This window comes from Perognathus longimembris, chromosome 13 (assembly GCF_023159225.1).
Source record: "Perognathus longimembris pacificus isolate PPM17 chromosome 13, ASM2315922v1, whole genome shotgun sequence".
NCBI lineage: Eukaryota > Metazoa > Chordata > Mammalia > Rodentia > Heteromyidae > Perognathus > Perognathus longimembris.
Window position 1 is genome coordinate 50,834,834 of NC_063173.1, and position 25,368 is coordinate 50,860,201.

General features: G+C 37.7%; 2 protein-coding genes and 2 pseudogenes across 2 annotated transcripts; 3 read left to right on the top strand and 1 right to left on the bottom strand.

The window, feature by feature from the left end:
* Positions 1-330: 330 nt before the first annotated feature.
* LOC125361807 lies at positions 331-1,275 on the top strand (annotated as a pseudogene).
* Positions 1,276-7,086: 5,811 nt separating this feature from the next.
* On the bottom strand, positions 7,087-8,043 carry LOC125361673 (olfactory receptor 5W2-like). The gene has a single exon (XM_048360250.1). It carries the CDS (start codon positions 8,041-8,043, stop codon positions 7,087-7,089), a length of 957 nt encoding a protein of 318 aa, XP_048216207.1.
* A 1,958-nt stretch (positions 8,044-10,001) lies between these two features.
* Positions 10,002-11,659, top strand: LOC125361922 (annotated as a pseudogene).
* A 10,710-nt stretch (positions 11,660-22,369) lies between these two features.
* LOC125362204 (olfactory receptor 5I1) lies at positions 22,370-23,314 on the top strand. The gene has a single exon (XM_048360912.1). It carries the CDS (start codon positions 22,370-22,372, stop codon positions 23,312-23,314), a length of 945 nt encoding a protein of 314 aa, XP_048216869.1.
* Positions 23,315-25,368: the final 2,054 nt, after the last annotated feature.

Here is a 25,368-nt window from a genome sequence, read left to right on the forward strand (position 1 = left end):
AAATGTTCCATTTTGCGGGTTTTGATATTCTAAATAAATAGTATAATTTGATATGTCTCTTTATAATAATAGAAAAGATAATATTTTAGAGGATGAAAAAAGACCCACATTTTCCATATTGTTAGTTACTATTAGGGAAAATATAAATCATTATAATTTTGGAAAATCAAAAATTGTAGATGCTGTAATACAAGTCATGATAATTTTGGGGCATTTAGTATTTATTTTTAGTGCATACAGGATAAACAGTATAATTTCCTTGGATCATGCTTGTAAAAAACAAGCCCTGTGCACAGAGAAATGAATTGTGTTTTTAAATCATTTCCACAGATGAGTCCTGCCTGGATCACACCTGAGGACAATGATTCCACAGTGAAACAATTTGTCCTGCTGGGCTTCTCTGACCTCCCAAACCTCCAGGGGTTCTTGTCTGGAATGTTCTTCATTATTTATGTAATTATCCTTCTTGGAAACAGCCTCATAATCCTAATTATCAGACTTAACCCTGCCCTGAAGAAACCCATGTATTTTTTCCTGGCAAATTTTTCTTTCCTGGAAATCTGTTAGGTGTCTGTCACTCTACCTAGGATTCTGGTTAGCATTTGGATTCAGAACCGAACCATGTCTCTGCTGGCTTGTGCCATCCAGTTGTGCTTTTTCCTCATCCTAGGAACCACCGAGTGTTTCCTCCTGGCTGTGATGTCCTATGACCGCTATGTGGCCATCTGCCACCCTCTCCACTATCCTCTGATCATGACCCCATTGAAGTGCATTCAGCTGGCCGCTGCATCCTGGTTTAGTGGAATCCCAGCTCAGATAGGACAGACCTGTCAAATATTCTCTCTCCATTTCTGCAAATCTAACCACATTGATCACTTCTTCTGTGACATACCTCCCATTATGAAACTGGCATGTGGGGACACATCTGTGCACGAGCTCTCTGTCTATGTAGTAGTCATAGTGGTTGCTGCTGTTCCTTTTCTGTTAATCCTTGCTTCTTACAGCAAAATCATTTCCACCATTCTGAAATTGCCAACAGCCCAAGGAAGGGGTAAGGCCTTCTCCACCTGCTCTTCTCACCTGCTAGTTGTAGTTTTATTTTATGGATCTGCTGGCATTACCTACTTCAGGCCAAAGTCCAGTCATTCTGCTGGAACTGACAGGTTGCTCTCTCTTTTCTACACCATTGTGACACCCATGATGAATCCACTGATATACAGCCTTAGGAACAAGGAGGTGATCACAGCATTGAGAAAATTATTCCAGAAAACATAGTGTCATACATTTACTTGGAATCTAACTGGGATTAATGTCACCTACCTTTCTGTCTTGTCATCGTTATGAGGGAAACAGTACATTCTCAACTCAGAATGTAATGTCATGCAATTTATGATATATTTTTGTTATATTGAAACCTTATTATGAAATTCCCTGGCCAGACTGTATAGTACACAAACTCATCTGTCTCCAATGTTCTTTATGCCTAAAGAAAATATATTTTATGAATAAAATTTAAATGTTACACTTTCACTGTAAATGCACTGGCAGCATGCAAAAGTTTTGCCCTGTTGCTTAAATTTATTGAAAACTTCCCTAAATGACATATCCCTCTTGGTTGGCATTCTGTTTCTTTTGATTCTATATTATGTGTATCATAATAGTTAAGTAAGGAATGTGGACTGAACAAATAATAAAATGTGTAAATTCATGAATTAAACAGTTTACCCTAGTACAAATCATTGGAAAATGCTAGATTTTTACTTTTTTTTCTTTTTGCCAGTTCTGGGGGTGTGGACTCAGGGCCTGAGCATTGTCCCTGGCTTCTTTTGCTCAAGGCTAGCACTCTACCACTTGAGCCACAGTGTCACTTCCAGCTTTTTCTGTTTATGTGGTACTGAGGAATTGAACCCAGGGCTTCATGTATGCAAGACAAGCACTCTCTACCACTAGGCCATTTTCCCAGCCCAAGATTTATTTTTAGAGTGAGCAAGCATTGGCATTTTGCTGACCAGGTACCTACATCAAATGTTTCCATCATTACATGAAAAAGTCAATAAGCGTCCATGAAGCCCTCTTTCTACTAACTCCCTGTGAGTACATGGTGTCACACAACACTCACACAACACTCCAATAGTTTTGATATCACACGTTTCCTACTGAGATATCATTGTGCTATGTTAGTTCATTTTTAAGCCATTTCTAAAGTCCACCCAAACGTCTTCTATACTTCTTCCTATCTATAAAATCAAATGCAATAACTGCAACGTGAAAGGAAGTATTCAATGTTATTTCAGGATGGCTCAGTGTGCTAATGAGAGGTTTGGGAGTCACATGTTAGAGATCTTTGCAGGTTTGCTTTGAGGGTGGCAGAAGAGCAAGTCCTTAGCACAGGGTGGAGAGTCTCCTACAGGGATTCATGTGAAGGACACTATTCTTGGACCATACCCAGAGGCTGGAGTGGAACTGGAGCACAAGATTGTCTTTGAGGTGTTCTCTGCTGTGACCCACATCCTCATGGCTGAATTTTACTGCCTGGGTATTCCTGTGCATGGTTCCTGCAGACCATGGGGAGGAGGTGGCTTGGTTAGTGGACTGAATATCAAAGCGTTATGGCAGCCGCGGTCTTCATGGATAGAGCATATCCAGATCTGGAAGCCAGAGCTGGGATAAGATGACCCACATGTGCACGGAGCCATGTACTTGAAAGCCCTCATCTGATTCTTAAGATCCACTGAGTTCCCACTGCCTCCTACCCAAACCCCAAGGTTTCATGGAGGGCAACTTATTTTTGTTAATTGGAACAACCTTATATTTTCCTGGAAGCCTCTAACCTGGTGACATGCTGTTCTACTCTTTTGCTGATGTCACCTCTGTGAGGAAATGCGTGTTTTTCTTTTTCACAGTTTTCATTAGTGCCTATCAGTTGTACAAGGGACTTACATTTTGCATGCCCATATTTGTCTATAATGTACCTCCATCCGATTTAACCACTCTACCACTTGGCCTTCATTTCTCTCCCTTCAGTTGACATATCAATCGCACCATCCTTGGTGGTTCCATTTTCACATGGGTTTTCTCAATTATTTTTCAATCATTTTTTTCACTGTCCTTAAACAGCCCATTCCTCTCCTACTATTTTCCATTTCTGCCATTCATATTGTTAGTGCATGTTAATTGTTCATAGGGTTTTAAGCATGAATTCCCACACATGTATATATGGGATTTTGTTCATATTTACCCCTCACTTACTCTCACTTTTCCCATTTCCCACACCTCCTATGGCTCAAAAGCTTTCAGTTTTGTTTTGTCACCTTGATTTTCCAGGTGCACTATAATTTAGTAATGTTTGCCCTCTAATATTCTCTCTTCCTCCCCACTTTCTAACAGGTTCACAGAGTTTCAAAATTATACACATGCTTCCTCAGTATATGTATAGAGGTCTTCATGTGTTTTATACATATGTTTTATTTTTTAGGTGTAGCATACACATATGAAATGATCATGGAACCTTTGTCTTTTTGAAGCTAGCTTACTTCACTTTACCTGATGATCAAAAGCTTTATCCATTTCACTGCAAACAGTATAATTTCATTCTTAGCTATGGATGAATAATATATATGTGTGTGTATGTATGTATATATGTATGTATATGTATACATATATATATATATATTCATCACTTATAGAGCATCTTGGCTGCTTCCATAGCTTGGCTATTGTGCTGAGATAAATGTGCATACCCATGGCTGTTTTAGATCCTGATTTGCATTATGACAGAAATACATCATAGGCTGATATCCTAGGATAATATAGCAGTACTGTTTTTAATTTCTTAGGTGATTTCCATAGTCTTGTACTAATGTGTATCCCTATTAATAGTGTATAAGAGTTATTGCTTACCACTTTCTTGCCAATATATTTATGACTTGTTATTTTAAATTTCTGACAAACATCCTATTATTGCTTACATTTCATTATATGTGAGCTTTCTATGGATTTTTAAAATGCAGTAGAAAATGAAGGCTTCTGCACAATTTCAAGCATCACTTATTGAAAGTTGTTTTAATGGAAAGACAGAAAGCACCAAGGAAATATGAAGTATGTAGTAGAACACAAAGAAAACAAACTTAGGACTTTAGCAGTTTACTTTTTGGATGAAACTCTATCAACCTGGGTTTATACATCCATTTCTTTAATTATTTATGTTCTATAGCCTTCTCCTTTCATAAACTTTGATTTTTCAACAACTTATCACAGGTACACATCAGGTCCAATCACAGAATGCATTTCGTGAAAGTGTGTATAAGTAGGGTTATTGAAAAATACAAACAGGATCCCTAAGTTCTCTTTAATTTTTATATTTTCTATTTATTTGTTTACTTATTTATTTATCTATTTTCTTTAAGTAGTTGTACAAAGGAGTTGCCATTCCACAAAGTACTATATGAATACAGTGCATCATGATCAGTGTCACTTCTTTCATCATCTTCTCCCATCCTCCCTAACACAAGCCCTTCCCTTCAGTTCCTTAATTTTGTAAGATATGCATTGAATTTTATGACTGAATTTTGATTATTCTCTTGGTCATATATTCTTTGATTTCTAATATCATACATGATATGAAGTATTGGATGCTCTCCATTATCACAATATTTATTATTTTTGCTTCGATATACCAGCATAAGAATTTTGTTTTAATTCCTAAATGTCTAAGAAAGCACACAAATACATATACAAGCATTTACATACTCATTTGCTCAAACTCACAAAAACTACAATATAATAATGAAGCAAGCTCATTTTAAGATAGTAAAATCTTAGGAAAATCACATTTCCAGATGTAATAAATATTTTTTTTAAATCAAAGTTTATTGATAAGCACATCTGTTAAATAGTATGAATGAAGCATGTAAACATATTTTTAAAATAAGTAATTCATTTTTCTGGGTTATATACAAGCACATACTCCCATTTATAATATTTTAGATAAAAGATGAAAAGTTATATTATAATTTTACATAGCATTGTTTATATTATTAGACATCTTTTGTGCTGTGTATTGTGTGACATGCCTGTATTTCCAGCTATCTGAGAGGCCTAGGCAGAAGCATCTTGTGTTGAAGACCAGACAGGGTAAAGTTACCAATATTCTGTTACTAAAAGATAATAAATTCATTCTTAGTGGCGCAATAGCCCCAAATAAAATGGCAATTCTAAGTTAGCTGTCAAAAAATGTCTATGTGTTTCCATCTCAAAGATAACTACCACAATGCCATGCTGTAGGCAGCCCTCAATCGGGTAAAATATCAGCAAGCATGTATGATGTCCAGAGTTCAAACCTTAGTATCAAAAAAGGAAAACAGGGGCTGGGGCTATAGCCTAGTGGCAAGAGTGCCTGCCTCAGATACACGAGGCCCTAGGTTCGATTCCCCAGCACCACATATACAGAAAACGGCCAGAAGCGGCGCTGTGGCTCAAGTGGCCGAGTGCTAGCCTTGAGCAGGAAGAAGCCAGGGACAGTGCTCAGGCCCGGAGTCCAAGGCCCAGGACTGGCCAAAAAAAAAAAAAAAAAGGAAAACAAACAGCCATGAGAGTAGCTCAAATATACAGTGCTGGCCCAGCAAGCTGGAAATCCTGGATTCAATCTCCAGTACCTCCTCCCTAAAGCAGTCTCTGAAATCAGTAACTGTATATGTACATATTTTCTTATACTCAGATGTTTGTTTACAAAAACATTCATTAGATGATATTGAAAGACAAATAAGATGATTATAAAAAGAATTACAATTATGAAGTTAACTATGAAGATTAAAATATTTATGAAGATGATGATGAAGTTCTTACTAAATGCTTTCATATATCATGTATTTAATGACTATATCATATATTTGATAAACACTAGCTTATATCATAAGATGCTATTTACAATCACATTACATGAACATCAATATTGCTATCTAGAACATCTAAAGAAACTTTATTTTGAATCATAAAGCCATATACTTAACAATTTCTAATAGTGCAAGGAAGGGAATCACTTTTGAGGAACAATTATGTGACTGATTTTAAGATTCTATACAATGGTTATGCTTCCTAGAAGCATGTCTCAGTAATAATTCAATACAGTTAATTATAATTAAACCAGCCAATGAAGGCAAAAAGAAAAAAGAGTACTGGCATATAGCATTTAATTACTAACTCCTGGTGGTGATTTCTTCTTTCTTCTTAACTGTCACCTGGAAATTAACAGGAATACAACCTGTCTTGCTCTCTCTCTCTGTGTGTGTGTGTGTGTGTGTGTGTGTGTGTGTGTGTGTGTGTATCTGTTGCTGTTTGTTTCCTTTGTCTAAATATCCTTTATATGTCCATTATCCATTCTCCATTCGTATTTTTCATGATGATACCAATGCTAACACATCAGTGTAATCCTGTCAGCAATACCAGTGAGGGGAAGCTCAAGCCACTATAACTGATTTCAAGTCATTTCCCACATGTTAACTACAAGAAACTGCTTTTCTGTTTCGGTCCTGTTAAGGGACACTATGTAGAAAATGATTTGTGTTTCAGTAACTTTGCTAGTATAGATCCCTAAAATGGTATGTTGGTGTGATTTGCTGTAGTATACACATTATAGCTTTATAGCAAATGTGCCCAAGTACATTTTGTATTTTGAATCTTTAAAAAAAGTTCCCGATACCTTACAAAATTTAAGAACTTTAGAAATGTAATTTGGAGGTGGAGAAAAGGGAAATCACACATTCACTGTCATACTGGGCTTCATAGCAAGGCCCTGCCTCAAGAAAAGGTGGGGAAAATGAAGGGTAAAGATAATGCAATCAGTCAATTATGTTTTGTTCTCTTAATTTTTCCAGGGAGAAATTTTGGTATTTGTCATAATACATGCTGGAATGTGACAAGACTGGAGAACTACAACATTTTTTTTGCTATTTTGCATTAATTATACAAATATTCATCTCATTAAAATTAAACTGCTGTGGCAGTTTTTTCTTGTCTTATAAAATAAAATGATAGAAGGAAAATTTTGACCTGGAGCCTTTGAGAACAGTAGGTACGCAATATAAATATTTAAAACCAACTTTTATTCCTCAGCTTTAACAAAGCCTCTTTCACATCCTTGTTCCTTAGGCTATAAATCAGAGGGTTGAGCATGGGGATCACAAGGGTATAAAACAGAGAGGTCATTTTGTCCTGATCTAGGGAGTAGGAAGAACTCGGCCGGAAATACATGAAGAGCATGGTTCCCTGGAAAATCGCCACTGCGGTCAAGTGGGAGGCGCAGGTGGAAAAAGCTTTGAACCTGCCCTCAGCAGAGCGGATCTTCAAGACTGATGAGATGATGTAACAATAAGAGACAAGGACTCCTGAAATGGTGCTCAGTTCAATAAAACCAAAAATTATGAATATTGCTAACTCATTGACTTGTGTATCTGAACAAGACAGTAGTAAGATGGGAGGGATATCACAAAAGAAATGATCGATCGTATTGGACTGACAGAAACATAAGTGGAATGTTAAGGTTGTATGAATCAAGGCATCTGCCAATCCCACCAGGTAAACCGCAGCCATGAGCAGGGTGCACACCCTACTGGACATGTTTGTTGTGTAGAGCAAGGGGTTGCTGATGGCCTTGTAGCGATCAAAGGCCATCACTGCCAGCAGCACACATTCAGAATCTACAAAGGTACAGCTAATAAAGAATTGCAGAGCACAGCCAAAGAAAGGAATTGCTTTGTTCTTGCTAAAGATATCCACCAGCATCTTGGGCCCAATTGCGGTGGAGTAGCAGAGGTCACAGAAAGACAGGTGGCTGAGAAAGTAGTACATGGGTGTGTGAAGCCGGGAGTCCACTCGGATTAATGTGATCATTCCCAGGTTTCCAACAAGATTGATGAGATAAACAAGTGAAAACACAATAAAGAGGATCACTTTCATCTCAAGCTTACTGGTAATTCCCATTAGAATGAAGTTAGTCAATGTGGAACAATTTCCCTTGTCCATTCTTCTTTTCCTTGGCCTATACATTTGAAGGAATGATCAAGAAAATAATAGGTTTAAATTTTGCATGTCCTCTGATTTTTTTTTTAAAAATGTATCTGTAAGCAGAGCACATTTTGTTTCTTTTCATTTTTTGTCAAGACAATTACTTATGCATATGAGATTTAAATAAACATTTTTATCTACTTAAAGTGTTTTTAACAATTTTCCCAGATAGGCAGTTGAGAACTTTGACTGAGACTTTCTGCAATTATGGAGTAATTGGTTTTTTAAAATTCCCTAATCCATGTGAGTCTTATAGATTTGGATAAACTGAAGTTTTTGGTATTCTTCAAACTAAGATGAAATAAACACAGATAGAAAAAGTCAAGGTTAAATAATAGTACTGTGTACTTGCTGTGTGTCAGGGTGTTTGCAATGATACCCACAGGATTATGTAACTTTATGAAAACATCATGGTCATTTAAAAACTTCTGTATTTAACAAGCACATGGCTCATTATTAAAGATAAAAATTATTCTGCCTCCTTGTTTTTATGTCTTCTTTAATATTTGATGCAACTTGAGATGTGTTTTATCAACTTTCCTTTGCAAATATCTCATTTTTCATCCCCCAAATTCTCATTACCTATTTGTAGATCTGTTCTTGTGACCAAAGCTGTTTTGCTTTTTTTCTGACAAAACATGAATGCCATAAAGAAACAAAATACAGGTTATTTGCTAGACATCATTGCATAAAATTCAATTTTAAATAGTCTTATATTAAAATTTTTTAAATGAGTGAACATTAGATGAAAATTTACACATGCCTCATAGTTCTATTTATCTATGAAAATTCTTATGAAATTAGAATGTATATGACAGATATTTGTCATTGCTTTTTAGACATTACAAAGTTCTTTTTAGTGGCTCAAATAAAAAAAATCTGAGTTCTTACAAAGCCATGAGTTGATTATGTTGTTTGATATCAACCAAACATCCCACTAAATTTATATGTGCCTGCTAAGTTATAAGAAATATGAAGTCTTTCTATAGTACTAGGCAAAACCGAAAATAAAGTCTACTTTATAGATATTAAATTGAGTCAGACTCTTCCAATAAAGACAGAAAAAAATTTCCATTACAAAGTGAATACTAAATTTATCACAGAAAAAAATTCATTTTTAAATTTCTCAGTTTCTATGTAATTTTTTTTACTTTTCTTACCTTTTTGTCTCAGTCAGGTTCCTAGCTGTGACGGGCCAGTCTTCTGTGAGTGAACATGAGGCAAGGAGCATTTTATTTAACCAGGTTTCATTTGGGACTTGAACCTCTGAAGCTATTTCCCTCAGGGGTGATTAATTATGTTCTTGTGTCTGTTTGGCTCTCTGCAGATATAATTACAATTTTAGAAAGTTGTGCATCTTCATCCTTATCATCAAATTCCTCACTAGGTGAGAAAGGAAGTTGTAAGTTACTTTCCCAACTACAACCTCACATCGGTCTTCCCATCTCCCATTAAGGCAGAAAGTTTATAAAGTTTTAACCAGCTCATTTGACCCTTCTCAACCCCTTTTTGTGGTTCATTTATTCTTCCAGTTTTTAATATCACTAGAAAATGATGATATATTTCTGAGGCTATATACAGCACATAAAGAGAAGATTATGCAATAAAATATATAGCCTTCTGTAACAGTTTTCTTCATTTACATGAATACATATAAAGTGTGTGTATGCATATACATATATACATATATATACACACATATATATGTATATATATACATTTGATTGCCAATTTAGTTTACTACTACTTTTTGGCTAGTATAAATATCAATGGCTCATTTTTTTCTTCTTATACTATAAATGCAATTATGCTTAATCACATTATACTCACGAAGATCAATGGAAATACATATCATTTTCTCTGCTCCATGGAGGCCGCGGTCTCCGGGTCTGTGTTCGGCGTTTCTCCGGGGCTGTCGGGGCGGGCAGCACAGCAGCATCATGGTAGAGGAGGTTCAGAAGCATTCTATGCACACACGTGTTCAGATCATTGAAGAGGACCCATGACATGTTTGCAGCTGATAATGGGAAACCTGTGCCTTTGGATGAAGAGAGTCACAAACGAAAAATGGCAATCAAACTCTGTAATGAGTATGGTCCTCTGTTGCATGTGCCTACTTCCAAAGAAAACCTGAAAGAGAAGGGCGCTCAGAATGCAGCGGATTCCTATGGACATAAGCAGTCTCCTGCCAAACAAGGACAAGAAGTTGAATATTTGGTGACAGGTACACATCCTTATCCACCAGGACCTGGGTTTGCTCTGACAGCCGACACTAAGATCCAAAGAATGCCAAGTCCGCTGAGCAGTACTTAGCTGTGGCCTTCCCTTCCTCCCAGACCAGAGTTGATGGAAATCATACTGCACCTGGGGTCTCTGACCGTTCACTACAGTGATGAATTCAATGCTTATAGAGTCTGGCAGTACCAAGAACTCAGCACTGATGGCTAAAAAAAGCCCCTACGATGCCCAAGTGCCCAGTGGCATCCACCATGGAAACTACAGGGTTATCAGCGGGCATCGTGGCTGGGTTCGATGCATTGCCGTGGAACCTGGGAATCAATGGTTTGTTACTGGATCTGCTGACAGAACTATAAAGATCTGGGACTTGGCTAGTGGCAAACTGAAGCTGTCATTGACAGGGCATATCAGCACAGTGCGGGATGTGATAATGAGCACACGCAGCCCTTACCTGTTCTCTTGTGGAGAAGACAAGCAGGTCAAATGCTGGGACCTTGACAATAATAAGGTCATCTGGCACTACCACGGGCACCTGAGTGCAGTGTATGGCCTGGATTTGCACCCAACAATTGATGTGCTGGTAACCTGTAGTTGAGATTCAACAGCTCGGAATTGGGATGTGAGAACGAAGGCCAGTGTACACACATTATCTGGTCATACAAAGGCAGTCTCCACAGTGAGGTGTTAGGCCACAGAGCCCCAAATTATTACCCGAAGCCATGACACCACAATACAATTGTGGGATCTGTTGGCTGGAAAACAAAAGTGACATTAACAAACCATAAGAAGTCAGTGAGGTGTGTGGTTTTACACCCATGACATTAAACATTTGCATCTGGTTCTCCAGATAACATAAAGCAGTGTAAATTCCCCGATTGAAGTTCCATCCAAAATTTTTCTGGTCATAATGCCATTATTAACACATTGACAGTAAATTCCGATGGAGTACTTGTATCTGGACCTGACAACAGCACCATGCATCTTTGGGATTGGAGAATAGGCTATAATTTCCAGAAAGTCCATGTGGCTCATTGGACAGCGAGTCAGCAATATTTGCTTGTGCTTTTGACCAGTCAGAGAGTCGGTTACTGACAGTAGAAGCAGATAAAACCATTAAAGTGTACAAAGAGTATGAAACAATGACAGAAAACTCATCCAGCCAAGTGGAAACCAGAGATCATCAAGCAAAAGAGATTTTAGTGTGGCATTGTATACAGGGTGGTTCCTTTTTTTTTTTTTTTTAAGCTTGACATTGATGAGAATGTCCAGTTGTTCTGTGTTGTGGATAGGAATATGAAGCTGAAACTCAACTTTGTAGAATTGTGGTTGCTTTGTGTTGTACAATAAACTGTCCCTTGCCTTGAAAGAAAGAAAGAAAGAAAGAAAGAAAGAAAGAAAGAAAGAAAGAAAGAAAGAAAGAAAGAGAGAGAGAAATTAAGGTGGAGGTTTGGATTTCAGGTCAAGACAGGTCTCAAGTCTGGGTTCTGGGTAACTAGCCCAGGACAAGGTAGTTGCAGGCAAGCATTAGGAGGTGGAGGGTGGCTGTGGTTCTGGGTTTTAGGTTGTAAATAAAATCCCTTTGTAAATAAAACCCCTTCCCACCTTAAAAAAAAAAGCCTGATTTACTACCAGGTTCCAGGAAAGCCCGTGTTTATACATCCATTTAGTTTAAAAAAAAATCTGTAGAAACCAAGCCATTAAAAAGCCACTATCCATTCCTGATGAGGGAAACCATAGAGTCCATGTTTCTTTAGGTCTGGCTCGCTTCACTTAATTTTTTTTTTCCTAGTCCTTCCATTTCCTTATGAATGAGGTAGTATCATTCTTTCTGATAGAGGCATAGAATCCCATTGTCTGTATGTACCAAATTTTCTTGATTCTATCATCTACTTAGGGGCATCTGGGTTGGTTCCATATTTTCCCAAAGACAAATTGTGCTGCGATGAATATACTTCAGCTGGTGTCTCTAGTGTGGTCTTGTTTGTAATCTTTTGGGTAGATGCCCAAAAGTAGGACTGCTGTGTCATAGGGGAGCTCTATGTTTAGCCTTTTGAGGACCCTCCATACTGCTTTCCAGAGTGGCTGAACAAGTTTACATTCCCACCATCAAGTAGTAGGGTCCTTCTAGGATAGTCCTAGCAGAAGATCAAAACAGCTCAATAGTTATGGCCATAGTAACACATAAGATGATGCTAAGTGAAATGAACTTCAGGTTAAGAAAGCAAGTGGTATATCATTGTTATAGGTATTTTCAACATGCCATGTGAAACTGTGCCTTTTTTCATATTCCTTCCCATGGTTTTACCCCTGATATCACTGTAAATGATTTTAGTACCCTGCATATTGTATGTACATGTATTGGAACTAGGGAAGGGAAAAAAAATACCACAATCGAGAGACAAGGTAGTCTGGTAGTGAACGTTATCTTTCAATTTCATTGAAGAGTTTGAGAAATACTGGTGTGAGTTTTGTTTTGAAGGCCTTGTAGAATGCTGCTGTGAATCCGTCTGGACCTGGGCTTTTCTTGGATGGGAGATCACTTATTGCCATTTCTATTTCAATACTGGATATGGTTCTGTTTTGAGGGTTTAAATCTTCATGGTTGAGTTTGGGGATATGATTTTTTTCTAGGAAATCATCCATTTCTTCCAAGTTCTCGAATTTGTTGGCATAAAGGTTTGCAAAGTAGTCCCTTATTATGGTCTGAATTTTGGTTGTTTCTGTGGTGATGTTACCTGTTTCATCTCTTATCTTGTTTATTTGAGTGTGCTGCCTTCATTTTTTGGTCAGGTTTGCCAGGGGTCTGTCTATCTTGTTGATTTTATCAAAGAACCAACTGTTTGTTTTGTTGATTCTTTCCATGGTTTTTTTTGTCTCTAATTGATTAAATTCTGATTTGATTTTAATTATTTGCTTCCGTCTATTGACTTGTGGTTTGGCTTGTTCTCTCTCAAGGAAATTAAGGTGCTTCCTTAAATGATTGGGTTGCTGTTTCTCCAGTTTGTTGGTGTATGCATTCAGAGATATAAATTTTCCTCTGCCTTTGCTGTGTCCCAAAGGAGCTGATACTTTGTGTCCTCAACGTGGTTGAGTTCCATAAACATTTGAATTTCCATTTTAATTTCTTCAATGACCCACTGATGGTTCAGCAGTGTGTTGTTTAGTCTCCATGAACTGTAGGATTTTCTGTGGTGGCTGTTTGAGTTGAGCTTTAATTTTATTCCATTGTGGTCTGAGAGAATGCAGGGAATGGTTTTGATACTTCTGAATTTGTGCAGATTTTCTTTCTGACCTAAGATGTGATCTATTTTGGAGAATGTTCCATGTGCTGCTGAGAAGAATGTGTATTCTGTCCTTGCTGGGTGGAATATTCTGTAGATGTCAATTAACTCTAGTTGGTCTATGCAATTGTTTTAACAATTTTTGGCATGTTGATCTATCCAGAGGCGATAGTGGAGTGTTAAAGTCCCCAACTATCAATGTGTTTGGGTCTATGAGTGTTTTTAGAGTCAGTAGTGTTTGTTTGATGAAGTTGGGTGCTCCTGTATTTGGTGTGTAGATATTTAGGATGGTTATATATTCCTGTAGGAGAGATCCCTTACTAGTATGTAGTAACCTTCTTTGTCTCTTCTTACCTTTTTTAATTTGAAGTCGATTTTGTCTGATACTAGGATTGCAACTCCAGCCTGCTTATGGGGGCCATTTGCTTGATAGATTTGATTCCAGCCTTTCACTTTTAGAAGATGTTTACTTTTGCTGGATAGATGAGTCTCTTGGAGGCAGCAGAAAGATGGGTCTTGATTTTTGATCCAACTTATGAGCCTATGTGATTTGATTGGCGAATTAAGTCCATTAATGTTGAGAGTTAGGATTGAGAGCTGACCATTTGTTCCTTTCATTATCCCTATCTTGTTAAAGGCTGAGTCTTCCCATTTGGTGATCTGATGTTCTGGTTTACTATTTAGGGTTCATTTCTCTGTCTGCATTGGCATCTTGATTCTTTTCCCTGTATATTACATCTTTAAGGATATTTTGTTACACTGGTTTGGTGGAGGTATATTGTTTCATTTTTTCCTTACTATGGAAGACTTTTATTTGACCTTTGGCTATGAATGAGAGTTTAGCTGGGTACAATATTCTTGGTTGGTAGTTATTTTTATTTAGGGTGTGGCATACCTCATTTCAGGCTCTCCTTGCTTTCATGGTTTCTGCTGAGAAGTCTGGGGTAATTCTGATGGATTTTCCTTTCATGTGATTGTTTTCTTCTCCCTAACAGCTTTAAGGATTCTTTCCTTGGACTCTACTGATCCTGTTTTGATCACAATGTGTCAGTGGGATGTCCTATTCTGGTCTGGTCGGTTTGGGTTTCAAATGCTTCTTGTATCTGTATAGGCCTACCCTTCTGGATATTTGGGAAGTTCTCGGCTGATATTCTGTTAAATAGGGTGCCTATTCCATTAACTTCCTTCTCCAGGTTTTCCTCAACACCTATTATCTTTAAATTGGACTTTCTGATTGTATCTTGAATCTCCTGGAGCGATCTGTTTTGTTGATTGGACTAGATTTGTATTGATTTTTGATCTTTCTCCATAGAATCTAAGGAATCTTCAGCTCCAGAGATTCGATCCTCTGCTTCAGTTAGTCGAGACTGTAGGCTAGCTACTTGATTTCGAATCTCTTTTCCTTCTGACTGGTCTTTCCTTATGATTTCCATGTCCTTGCTATAATTATGTCTTAGGTCCTGTATGGACTTCTTTACTTCATTAACTTCATTAATTTGGTTTTGAATGCTGTCTCTCAAATCTTTTAGCTGGGTAGCTATCTTTTCATTTGACTCTTGAAGTTCATTTATCTTTCTATTTGTGGAGGTCATGAAATTCTCCATTAATTTTTGCTTTGCCTCCACACGCTCTAGAATAATTGACTGAAGAGATTCAAACTTTTCATTTATCATGTTTATCAGTAATCTTTGTAGAGCATTTTGAGGGTTCTCTTCTATGTCTTTGATTGACTGCTCTGCTTCCTGCTTGTTTTGAGTGAGAGATAATACTCCATTGTTTGCCATCTTTCTTGTGTTTCTTCTGCCCATTTGGATTGGAAATGCCAACTTACAAGCACCTGTGAGCACCATTTAAGACCCAAAGCAGACCTTACCAAGCACTGTTGTGTAAATCTTAGAAGTTCACAATTATATATGGATACCTTTTATACGTGTGTATAAAATTAGATTTGTTGTTCCTAAAGAATACAATTTCAATATAACAACCAATCCTGAGCCCTGTATTCAGTAGTTACTTATTTACTGTTACAACCCTATGAGCAATTCTTGCTCTTAGAATAAGTTCTTTTAGGACTGGCTTTCTCTAGGAACCCCTTTGATTCACCTGGAATAAGCAGGGATACCCTCTATCCAGTAACCAGGGGTCAATGGAATCTGGAGGTCCTAGAAGTAAGTCAGGAGGGTAAGTTAGAGGTAGTAAAGAGAATAGAGTAAAACATATGGGGGGTTGATGATTTTGGTTTAGTTTCAGTGATGTGGAAATGTGGAGGAGAGTAGAATCAGTAGAAAGAACAAGGTTAAAATGATAGACAATGGAGAGTTAGCAGTAAAGAGAGGAGGTGTTATTCATAGGATAGTAATTTTTAAACAAGGAGAATGAAAAGAGAGAAATAAAGAAAAAATACTGGAAGACAGATGCACATAACAGAGAAAAATTATATTAAAAAATAAAAAGGAAAAAAGAAAAAAATCAGAAAAAAACAAACAACAAAAAACAAACAAACAAAAAACAAAAAAGAACTTGATAGAACCAACAGGTAAAAATGAAAAACAAAAACCAACCAATGACGTTTCAGAAATGAAAAAAAAAAAAAAAAAATATATATATATATATATATATATATATATATATATATATATATATATATATAAAAGAAAGCTTAAAAAATGTTTGAGAAAAAAAAAAACAAGCAAAAGGATTCCTTGTTTGGGTGGGCTTTCTATAGTCTCTGGTTTCCTTGCGATGATCTGCAGTCTATTCTGCCACTTGGCTGGTTTGACTTGCTTTCAGTTTGCAGGGGTTGGATCTGCTCTGACCCTCCTCCCCTGTTATTCTGTGGTCCCCATAGCTGGCAGGTAAGACTTGGGCGTCCTCTGCAGGTGGCAGACGTGAACAGTCTTGGGAACTGTGGCTCCTCCCATCTGCTGTAGGGCTGGCTGCTGCCTTTAAAGCCTGGCTTTGAATAGCCTGTGGACTCAGCAGGAGTCTGATTTGACCTCTGGTCTGGTTTACCCAGCTGAGAGTTGCTCTCTTGGGGGAGGTTCCTCCCTCCTGGGCGGGGTGGCCTCCTGGGTAGAGCAGGGTATAGAATTCAGCTCCGTTTCAGGCTGGGAATTGGGCTTCTAAACGGGACTGTTCTCTGTCTCAGGAAGTGTTTGTTCTCCCGTGTGGCTGTTCTGTGCTGCTGGTATGGTAGCTGCTCACCACTTTTGCTTTTAATTGAGGAATTCTGGCGGTCTGGGCAGGCCACCTCTAGCTGAGCCTAGGCCCAGGACAAGCCCTCTCCTCCCCCACATCTCCCCGCCTGGGCAGGGGTCATACTCCTAGGTTGAGCTGGCTCTCACTGGTCGGTCCCTCTTGCCCTTCTCAAAGATGGCCGCTTTTCCCTCACTTTCCCCAGGCGGGCTTTAACTCCAGTTTGGTCTGACCCTATGCCAGTGTCACAGATGGCACTTTGCTCTGGCGGTGGGGGAGGAGCTGCTCTGTGGGCACAAGTGAGAGTGTCTTTTGTGGGAGTACTCATGCTTTCTCTGTGATTTTGGCCCATCCGTGCTTAGCTTGCAATCTGTCTGTATGCCGTCTGGAGGATTTCTCACCGGTCTCTGTTGAGTGCTTTAGCTGCAGGGAGAGCTGGGCGCTGTGCCAGCCCTGGCACTGGTGTGGCGGCAGGATGCTGCCTGGAGCTCAAATCTGTGTTTTCAGACCAGCAAAGTCAATTTTTCCTTCCTGGCCAGAATCCATGTACTGTTATAACTTACTTTTGCTATCTTTCTAGGGGGAAAAGTTTCTCTGGGATGGGAAAACTGTGATGTCGGAGGGAGCTCAGCTAGGGCTCTGCTGCTCCTCTGCTGTCTTCCCAGAATTCAGTGTGTACATTTCTTATCCAACTTGTTACCTCCTACCTCATTTTCCACTGCCTTCCACCCTTCCCATATCCACCCCCCCATGAGCTGTGCAATTGGTTTATACCACACAGTTTTGTAAGTATTGCTGTTACATTAGTTTGTCTTTTTATCCTGTGTCTCTCAATTTTGACATTCCCTTTTCCTTCCCTAGTTTCAGTACATGTATATACAATATCCACAGTACCAAAATCAGTTACAGTAAAACCACAGGAAAGAAAGACAAAAGAAAAAGGAATAATTTCACATGGTATATTGAAAATAACAGCAACAATGATAAACCACTATTTCATATTGAACTGTTATGTTGTTTCTGTTTTCTGTCTCATCCTATCTCTTCTTTCATTCTTTGTATTTGGCATCTCTTAGATTTGGCATATTTTGAAATCACTCATTGCTAAAATATTTAGAAATCTTGATAGAAATGCTCAGAAGTGGCAACCCATTTGTGAGTATCTTAGGATACACTCTTTGAATACTAAAGCAACTATTCTGAATTTTAAAATTGCATTTTTTAAACCTATAATTCTAATGTTATTTTGAATCCCTTGTTTAGTATTTAGATATCCTTCATTTTTAATGATTCTCTTAAGGCTGCATTGTGATTTTATAGTTGATAATATTCTTTTCCTTACTATAAGTTTTGACAAATAGTCAAATCAAACAGATGCCTCTTGCTTTGACAGTTTCTTCAGTACTGGCTTATGGTTATCATTAATTTCACTTGTTTGACACATCTAGAAACTAATTTCAATTGTAATTCAATTATATTTTGTCTGGACCATCTATCAGTCCAATCTATAGTACAATTAATTTCAGAACTGTGGAAGTATAGCCTCAGAGTTTTGTATATGGTTTCTTGAAAACTGAAAATAAGGGATAAAAATAATATGGGCAAGGGGAATGGGATCAAATTAATAAACTGAGAGAAGCAGCAATGATTCCTCCATAGATACATATTATATGTATAATGTGCAGTATACACATAAACTATCGGTGCAATATATAGCATATGTATAATGAGAAACAGAATGCTCTGTCAAGTCTAAGTAAAGATTCATTACCAAGAGGATTTCTAAGAATTCATAAAGACTAGGGTGTTCTTCAGAATGCAGACTTGCTTATTAAGTAATTATGTGATTGCCTCTAGATCCACCTAGCATTTGGAACATCTAAGAGAAATGGAGTTCCTTTGTTCCTTCCTTCCTCTCCTCCTTCTTTCCTCCCTCTCTCCCTCCCTCCTTCCTTCCCCCAGTTCCTTCCTTCCTTCCTTCCTTCCTTCCTTCCTTCTTTCCTTCCTTCTTTCCTTCCTTCCTTCCTTCCTTCCTTCCTTCCTTCCTTCCTTCCTTCCTTCCTTCCTTCCTTCTTCTTTCCTTCTTTTCTTTTTCTTGAGCTGGTACTTGGGACTAATCTCAGGGCCTGGGCACTGTCTCTTAGCTTTCTCGATCATGGCAAGCACTTTGCCGCTTGAGGTATAGTTCCATTTCCACCTTTTTGCTAGTTAACTTGAGATAAGAATATCATGGACTTTGCTGGCCTGTTTGGCATTGAGCTGCAATCCTCAGATTTCAGCCTCTTAAAGTAGGTAGGATTACAGACATAAGCCCTCAGGGCCAGGCTTTTATTTTTTAATTGTAGTTTCTCTAGTAAACAAAAAACACTTCACAGTACTTCATGATCAAGCAGTACCAATTTGTAAGAACATTTGCTAGAAAGGCTAATTTCATTTTCTTTTTATTTCCATATATTAAATTGTGTACCCTAGAAGTTTCATTATGACGTTCCTACACATGCATGACATAACACATTTGTTGCCTTTTATTTTATCTTCATACTTCTTCCTCTCACCTTTTCTCTTCCCATTTTCTTCCCACTTTCCACAAATGCGAAAACATATATGATACTTGTCTCATGGAAGTGATTTATTTCACTTGATGTGAAAATATGTAGCACCATCTATTTTCCTACACATGACATATTCTTATGGGCAAATTCCAATTCTTTATGGGTGAATAAAACTCTACTAGGTATATATTCTGCATTTTTCTCTATGTGTGCAACCATAGATGAGCACCAAGGATGATTCTGTATTTTGATTGCTACAAATGGTAAACAAAACCTAATTACGTCCAGGTGGTCACTTTAGGGATATGAACTGCATTATCTTTCAAAAAGAATTTCCTGACAACCTTCTATTTCACAGTAGTTCGAAATATGAACATCCACAATACAAATCACCAAACTATTATTTGCCTTTTGACGTTGTGCTGCAATAGTGAATGAGCTGCTAAATTCATTTGATGATTGCCTTTCTTTTCAAATTCTACTATTTCTGGTTCTCAATGCTTCTGTTCTATGCTGCAGTCTGATATTATGCATTGAAGCAGAAGTTCTTGCTTGGTCTGAGTTTCCTCCTCACTCTGCTTTAGACATGATCATACTATGCAACTGCTCACTCTCCACAACTCTCCATAGCTCCACAGACTGTCTTTCATTCTTATGCCTGTAGGTCTTAGAATCACCTCTGAATGGCCATGTCTTTTCTTTTTCTGTACACATCGTAGTCTCTACAGATGAATATAAAAAGGGAGAAACTTTCATTCATAATATCATCAAAATAAGGATTTGACAAGACCAACCAGAGTTATAATTTAGGTAGCTAAATGAGCATGGCATTGCAAAAAGCTTTGGCAATGGAGGTAAAGGGAAGAAAATAGTAATTATCACAACAGTGGTTTGAGATGGGTCTCTGAAGCAGAGAATTGTTTGGGATTAAGCTAATTTACTAAGTGGGATAGCCTTGTTGTTGTTGGAATATTCTGGTGTAGGGTGCTTATGTGTTAAGTCCTCTCTTCTCTGGAAACAATTGCTGATGTCAAGTTTTACTTAAGGTTTCAGTGAATCTACTTGTCAGCATTACTGAAATAATTTATAAGTACTCAGTGCTAAAAGTAAAACGTAACATTTTAAACTTCTGTGCACTTTACAAAATTAATTTGGGTATAAAGGGTCACATCCTTACATATGATTGAACTATTTACAAAGAATTAGTTGAACCATTTACAAATAACCCCCCAAACATGAAGAGTCATTGTCAGACTTGAAGCGTGATTAATAGCAGCCCCAATATTACTGAAAGTGAAAATTACCTCTTGAAATTAACACTGACAGTACAAAAACAAAAATTACTAATGAGCCCATGAAAAGATATCCCAATGGGAACACCTCTGCTCACTATTCCCTGGGTAATCCTTGAAAGGAGTATGTCTGTAGTCTCAATTATTAAGTCCCCAGTGACAGAAGAATGTAGGTAAAAGCCCTTAGTTCTTCTGATAAAATCATCCTAGGCAAATGGAAATCAGTTTCTTCATTGGTAAGTAACCTCTGTGGGAGTCAGATGGTTTTCATGGTATGAAGAATATGTGTTGTGAATCTTAGAGCAAGAATTATGGCTTTAGTTCAAAATAGCTGATGAACACATTTATCATTTAGTTTGGCATCTACAAGGCAATGCATCCTTTATTATTCTTTCTAATAGAGATTGCACTGTAATCTTGGGTATATTTCTTGAAATATGCTGTCTGTCACAGATAAGAAGGTTCACAGGGTTGATAACTTGGTAGTTTGGATTAAATTAATTTATAATGTTATTCTCTTTTATATTTAGGAAGAATTTAGTGAAACACAGTTTGAAGTAGATCTGTGGTTAATACCCCCCTTTAAAATAAGAGACTTGTGTTCTCTTCTGTCTTCTCTTCCTTTTATCGTCTCTCTTCTTAGACTGTCACAGTTTTAAGTTTGCAAGAGTGAATATCCTGAATATTTTCAGGAAACATGGAAGTCCTTTCTTCATGCCATCACGAACTGAGAGTGGTCACACTATTAATATTATAACATCCTTAGACTTTTTCCATTTCTGTTTGACTCAGGACACATCTGACATTGGGTCACAACCTGTGCACTACTACCTTGAAGGGCTTTGAATATGAATCCTAAGGAATTCATAGTAAGATTGCTCATTGAAAACCTGAAGTTTTGAAGTCAAGCTTGGATTCTAAGCTTCTTTCCAGAACATTCTACATGTGTCCAATGCTATATTTCTTATTATCCTCATCTGTAAGGAAAAAGTGATAATGATTACAACACTATCAAAATGTTGTTGTTACCTGCTCTGGTGAGAGCTAAATGAATTGCAAGGAATCTGTATAGAACACTGTGTTACACATACTAAGGATCATGTAAGGGGTAGCTACCATTAATACAGCTTTGACAGATGACTCCAATTGTAAGGTAAAATCTTCAACAATTGAAACTAATGTTTTTTATTTATATACTACATAGCATTCTTTCCATGAAATGATTTATGGAAAAACAAACAGTCAAGTAAGTGAACTTATAATTAACTTGATTTACTTAAACCATGCACACAGTGATCTATCTGATGTCACTGTTTTCATATACATACTTTTCATTCAATTATACAAACAAAGGGAATACTAACTCTAAAGAATACACACACAAAGACACACACACAAACAAAAACACACACATATCTTCTATGTCAGGTAATGTTTGTGTTTGTAGTACAAAAATGTTGCCCACATTATTAATTTCCCCAAGCTACAATCCAGCACAGCCATTCAATGAGAGAAATAGTTATTAGTCAAATAAATAAATCAAACCATGAAACTGGATTGCCACCATCTTCTAAACTCTCTTTCTCTCTCAGGTATTTGAATGAAGTTAGAGCATTGGGGTCTTTGTATCCGTGATTATTTATTTACATTTCCAAACAACGCAATAACCTTCGGTTTCATCATTTCCTTTTTATCAACCACATAACATTTTAGGGTGCCAGAATTCTCCTGAAGGAAAACTATGCATGGCATGAAATTTGCAGATGGAAACTCTACCTTGGTCACGGAATTTATCCTCTTAGGCTTTCCATCTCGCCCTGAGCTTCAGATTGTGTTCTTCCTGGTGTTCCTGACCCTGTACGGCATGATTCTCGTGGGGAACCTGGGGCTCATGTTCCTCATTAGAACCGACCCTCGCCTCCAGACTCCCATGTATTTTTTCCTCAGCAACCTCTCCTTCGTCGACCTTTGCTATTCTTCGGTCATTGTCCCCAAGATGCTCGCCAATTTCCTCTCGAACACCAAATCGATCTCCTATTACGGATGTGCCTTGCAGTTTTACTTTTTCTGCACGTTCGCAGACACCGAGTCCTTTATCTTAGCTGCCATGGCGTACGACCGCTATGTGGCCATCTGCAACCCTTTACTGTACACAGTCGTGATGTCCCGGGGCCTCTGCATCCGGCTGATTGCTTTATCCTACCTGGGAGGCAACATGAGTTCCCTGGTGCACACATCCTTTGCCTTTATCTTGGAATACTGCGATAAAAATGTGATTAATCATTTCTTCTGTGACCTCCCTCCCCTGCTGAAGTTGTCCTGCTCAGACACCTCGGTGAACGAGTGGCTTCTCTCCACCTATGGCAGCTCCGTGGAAATCACCTGCTTCATCATCATCATCATCTCCTACACCTTCATTCTGCTCTCAGTCCTCAGGATCCGCTCTACCAGCGGGAGGAAGAAAACCTTCTCCACCTGTGCCTCGCACCTGACTTCTGTGGCCATCTATCAGGGGACCTTGCTCTTCATTTACTCGAGGCCCAGCTCCCTGTATTCCCCCAACACTGATAAAATCATCTCGGTCTTCTATACAATTATCATCCCAGTGCTGAATCCGTTGATTTACAGCTTGCGAAATAGAGACGTGAAAGACGCAGCTAAGAAGGCTCTAAAATCTAAAGTAGAATCTTCATGAGAAATTACCACGTGGGGTTCCATCGAACTCTCCAATGACTAACTCTTAGAACCAGATTTTATAACAACTTGACCAAACACATAGCTACCCAAACCAGACAGTGTATAGAACACTGTTGTTGTTTTAATGCACACAAATATGCTTTATTTTGTCAACACATAGGTAAACATTAAAAATGTCAAAAAAAAAAGGTAACTAAAGAATTAGTAGTATTTGGTAGTTCTTTGCTAGCTGGGAGAGATGTGTGTCAAAAGGGATTAGATCATGTTATCTTAAGGGACAAGTAAATATTTTATAAAATGTTCAAGTGTTCATATATATGTAGAATGTCTCTATCTAGATGTACATTACAAGATATAGTTTGTATGCTCTATATTTACCTGGGTGATGAGTGTCACAGTAAAGACATTTCTTATTTTTTTAATATTTTAACTCAATCTATAAATGAATAGAGAGTATCCATCTACATATTGAACTATGGAAGTGTTCACAGGGTCAATACAATCAAGTACTAGATACCTTATTATACACATTTTATAACATTGTACATTATTAAAAAGACACAGTGCACAATAATTTGGTGACAGGCAAGGGTGTTAAGAAAAATAATTTTTAAAACTGGTATACTTTCTAAGGTTGGTTTAATAACTTTTGATTATTGTATAATTACTCTACCCTCAATTTTTTTTTTACAAAACTCTCTCTAAAAAAGAGTTTAGCAATACAAGTTAATTTCAATGAAAGGCAAATGTATCTTTTCATCTTATTTTCACATATCCAAGTATTTCTGAAAATAGGGGACATCCTTTCCAGCATGCAGAAACAGAAGGAGCTGCTAATGTACTACAGTATTCTACTTGTGCCTTCACAGTCCAAGCTATGGTTTCACATTACACAGGGACTAGTACTGGAGGACTTACTTTGGAGTTTTATAGTCATGTAAAATGTACTCCCCAGAAGAAATACATTTGGGGTACATAATTATTCTTTCATTATCATACATCTTTAAAAGCTATTTGTTGGAAATGTCAGGATAAATGTATCTAATTTGCAATTGTTTAAAAAAAAAGTCTATATGGGGCTGGGGAGATGTCCTAGTGGCAAGAATGCTTGCCTCCTATACATGAGGCCATGAGTTCAATTCCCCAGCACCACATATACAGAAAATGGCCAGAAGGGGCACTGTGGCTCAAGTGGCAGAGTGTTAGCCTTGAGCAAAAAGAAGCCAGGGACAGTGCTCAGGCCCTGAGCCCAGGTCCCAGGACTGGCCAAAAAAAAAAGTCTATGAAATACAACAAAGATCACTTTTGTGTCACTTTTACTTTTTTATTTTATTAAATTGTTATTGTAAATGTGATGTACAGAGGGGTTACAGTTACATGTCAGGTAGTGAGTACGGTTTTATTTAACAGTACCACATCTTCCCTGTGTCACTTTTAAATGAACTGCAGAATCTTTTTTGGAAATTTCTGACACTGCTTCCTTTGCCAGAAAATGAGCATCATCCCTATGAGCTACAAAAGCAAGCAAAATACCCAATCTATGAAATTTAATTTCATCCTTCTCAACCCAGGATTTACACAATATTACAGGGCATTTAGTTGTAATCTATCTGAATGCAGTTCTATTCCCCTTTATCTATACATAGTACAGATCTGTCCACATCTGTTCACCAATACATGGAAATCTTAACCTTTTGCTTTTCTATGTTACTGCCATTTGGTACTTAAACTATCATATCACTAAATGTTAGAGACCTATCAGAAAATAGAACTATTTCCAAGTTAAGAAATTAGTCTATCATGTGCCAGTGTTTTTATGAAGGTCAATATGTGATTCTAAGAAGCAATTTGGAAAAAGTTATACTAAGTGAAGTGAGCCAGACCCAAAGAAACATGGACTCTATGGCCTCCCTTATCGGGAATAATTAGTACAGGTTTAGGCAAGCCATAGCAGAGCATCACAAGGCCCAATAGCTATACCCTTAGAAACACATAAGATGATGCTAATTGAAATGAACTCCATGTTATGGAAACAAGTGATATATCACAGTT

Bases quoted from the DNA above. Each gene is read 5' to 3' on its own strand.
- LOC125361673 (XM_048360250.1), bottom strand. From the start codon at position 8,043: ATGTATAGGCCAAGGAAAAGAAGAATGGACAAGGGAAATTGTTCCACA.
- LOC125362204 (XM_048360912.1), top strand. From the start codon at position 22,370: ATGAAATTTGCAGATGGAAACTCTACCTTGGTCACGGAATTTATCCTC.